The sequence below is a fragment of the Sitophilus oryzae genome, unplaced genomic scaffold (assembly GCF_002938485.1).
Source record: "Sitophilus oryzae breed Bouriz unplaced genomic scaffold, Soryzae_2.0 scaffold_1170_pilon_pilon, whole genome shotgun sequence".
NCBI classification, from domain to species: domain Eukaryota; kingdom Metazoa; phylum Arthropoda; class Insecta; order Coleoptera; family Curculionidae; genus Sitophilus; species Sitophilus oryzae.
In genome coordinates, this window is record NW_022145805.1 from 352,283 (window position 1) to 355,267 (window position 2,985).

A 2,985-nucleotide genomic window follows, 5' to 3' on the forward strand; every position below is an offset into this window, starting at 1 on the left:
CGGATATTTTTATTTGTGAAATAGAAATATTGCATTTGGATTGCAAAACTAAAAGTATAAGTTTTATTGCAATGTAAGTAAGCGTTTGTCCATTGTATATTTTACTTTTTTCATACCTACGACAAATATACATAATATAATATATTGAAATTTTATAATTCGTTTTATTTAAAAAATGTTTGAAAACAAGCTTGGTATCCTGTAATTGACATAATTGTTATGTAATATATTCCATTTAAATGTAATATATTACTTACAATTAAAAAAATGTAAATTTAAAAAAAATATTAAAAATATAAACAGGCATTAATTGAAAATTTTAGTATGCGAACAAACACGAGAGGCGCTTTATTATTTACTTCCATTTCTTAACATGACAGACGAAGTTCTAAAGGGTGATGTTTTATGCCAATGTGCTAAAGGGCGTTCACCATATTCCACGATGATTCTTGAGAATTGTTCTCCTTAGAATATTATCTAAGAGGATAATAAAATGGAGACAGGGTGCATCCTGTCTTACCCCATTCCGAATGTTGATGAATTCAAACCGTTGACACTATGTCAATACAAATGAACATTGAACCTCACAATAGAGTGCCTTTATTATATTTACAATTTTATTGGGGATCCCAGCTCGACTGTTTATACGTGTTACGATATTTTTAATCAAATCAAAACAGACGCTCATTGTACTTTTCTTTTATTGGACAGATTGCATATATGTCTAGGAGTAATAAAAAATGTACTAATCAAAAGTGATTGATAATATAATTAATCCATTAATGTAATTATTAATGTAAGAAATGAATAAAGTGAATCAAAGTATTGAGAGCACAAGAATATAGATATTATAAAGAAGTGGTGGTTATGGATAAAACATGAGTCAGAAACTTATTTAAACAGAGAATATAAATATTATATTGGAAAAGATACTGCACCTTAACTGTATGAAGGATAATGCTACTCTTTTGAACACAGTAGATTCTGAAGAAAGTATGGAACTGGATTCCTGCTGGGACGCCGATCGGAGAGAAAGGTTGAGTGGTCGAATTTCCTTCGTATTCTGAGAGGTATTCGATTAGAATCATCATTTTCTGGACGAGTTTCAGGACCGCATTTTGGTGAGTTCATTCCAAACTATGTCCCCAAAGAATTAATACACAAAAATTTTCATAACCTATTAGCACGTGGTAGAGCTTTTTCATCTGCATGTTAGACCCTGAAGGAGAGCCCTCGGGCTCTCCTTTTGCACCATCTTCTCCCGTGTTGCAATCCTCTGTAAGATTAGCCGATCTGTTATCAATCACTAGTGGCGACTTGTGCGAAAGCATTAAAAGAAATTTATCTGATAGAAAACCCACCAATGAAGAACTTCAAAAATTGGAATCAGAATTATATAAATTACGAATTCGACAATATTGAAGTACAAGCCCAAATCTCACAATGCTTTTTTAATATCAGAAAAATTTACAACTATACAAATAAATATGAAATAACCAGCAATGAACGTAGGCAAGATATTATTTGAAAATAAGGTGGATGGAATCCAGGAAATTGAAAGTAAGGGTAGGAACAGAATGGGGGTCTACTTTAACTTCCCAGAAAATGCAAATAAATTCTTAGAAATTGACAATTTAATACAAAAAAATTGGAATGTTCAAATTCCATTAAGAATGACGACCTGTAGAGGCATTGTTTGGAATATGGGGGATGAAATTGAGGAAGAAGATATCGTAAATTATGGAATTGGAATCAGGGGTAACCAACAACTAAGAGTTCTGAATGCTAGGAGAATTTACAAAAGAATATATACTGGAGGATATGCTAGCAAAGTCAAAACCAATGGTTTTGTTATTACGTTTAAAGGTAATGCTATTCCGTTAGAGTTTGCTTTATATAATACAATGAACAATGTCTCACCATATAAGAATCCTGTTATATTATGCAAAAATTGCTATAGGTTTGGACATCGTGACAATCAGTGTAGGAGTAGCCCAAGATGTCAAGCCTACGGAGAAACTCACAATGAAGGGACTCAGTGTAACAAAGAGGGAGAAATTCTTTGCATCAATTGCAAGGGAAAATATGCACCAACCAGTCCATTGTGCGAAGAATTTAGCAGACAGAAGAACATCAACGAAGCAATGGCAAAACATAATATCTCATTCTACGAAGCCAACAAGCTGTTCCCCCGACAACTTGGCAAATCAAATCTTAACAGTCAGCACTTCCCAGCACTGGATACTTCTACCCCAAGGTATATAAAAAAAACATGAGTACATTTCCACTAAAAAAAAGTAGACCTCATTCTCCACCAACCAATATCAAAAAACAAAAAACCAAGCTATAGAGATATACTTTTTCCAGACTTAACAAGAATTAGTAGCAGTCCAATTATTAGAGTAAATGAAGACGAGAACAGTTCCTCCGGGATGGAAACAACAGAATTAGAAAACAACTTCAATTTTAGCCAAGAAAGCAACATATATTATGAAGAAGTCACTTATGACAATACTCAAAATAAGGGACAAAAAATAATCAAAGACTGACTTATGCGGATGGTAAGGGTACTCAAAACTTAACAGATGGTACTCCAAAGCAAAAGAAACCAAAAATATCCTCCCAAAAAAAAGTAAAATAAAAAAAAAAATTTTTCAATAATTTTTAATATTACTTACTAAAAATAAAAAAAAAATATTTCACTTAATTTTATTTCTTTTATCCTATATTTAAAATCATATTTTTTAAAAAAAAAAAAAAAAACTATTTATATTATCTTTCTCCTTTTAGTGTATTCGTATAATTACTTTATTTTTATTTTTCAAAAAATTACTTTTCACCAACTTTCACAAAAAAATTAAGGTATCCTTTCGTACCGCACATAAAAATCTAAAATCTCTTGTGTTTATATGATTAAATTTTAATATATATAGAGACATCGCGCACGTCGAGCCCCATAATTATAGAGACACTTCAAGATGAAAT

The 2,985-nt window shown here is 31.4% G+C and overlaps 1 protein-coding gene across 1 annotated transcript; it reads left to right on the forward strand.

The window, feature by feature from the left end:
* The first annotated feature begins 1,502 nt into the window (after window positions 1-1,502).
* Window positions 1,503-2,616, forward strand: LOC115888939. The gene is made up of 3 exons (XM_030908831.1): window positions 1,503-1,866; window positions 1,961-2,257; window positions 2,368-2,616. Exons 1-3 carry the CDS (start codon window positions 1,503-1,505, stop codon window positions 2,547-2,549), a joined length of 843 nt encoding a protein of 280 aa, XP_030764691.1. The 3' UTR covers window positions 2,550-2,616.
* The last annotated feature ends 369 nt before the right edge of the window (window positions 2,617-2,985 follow it).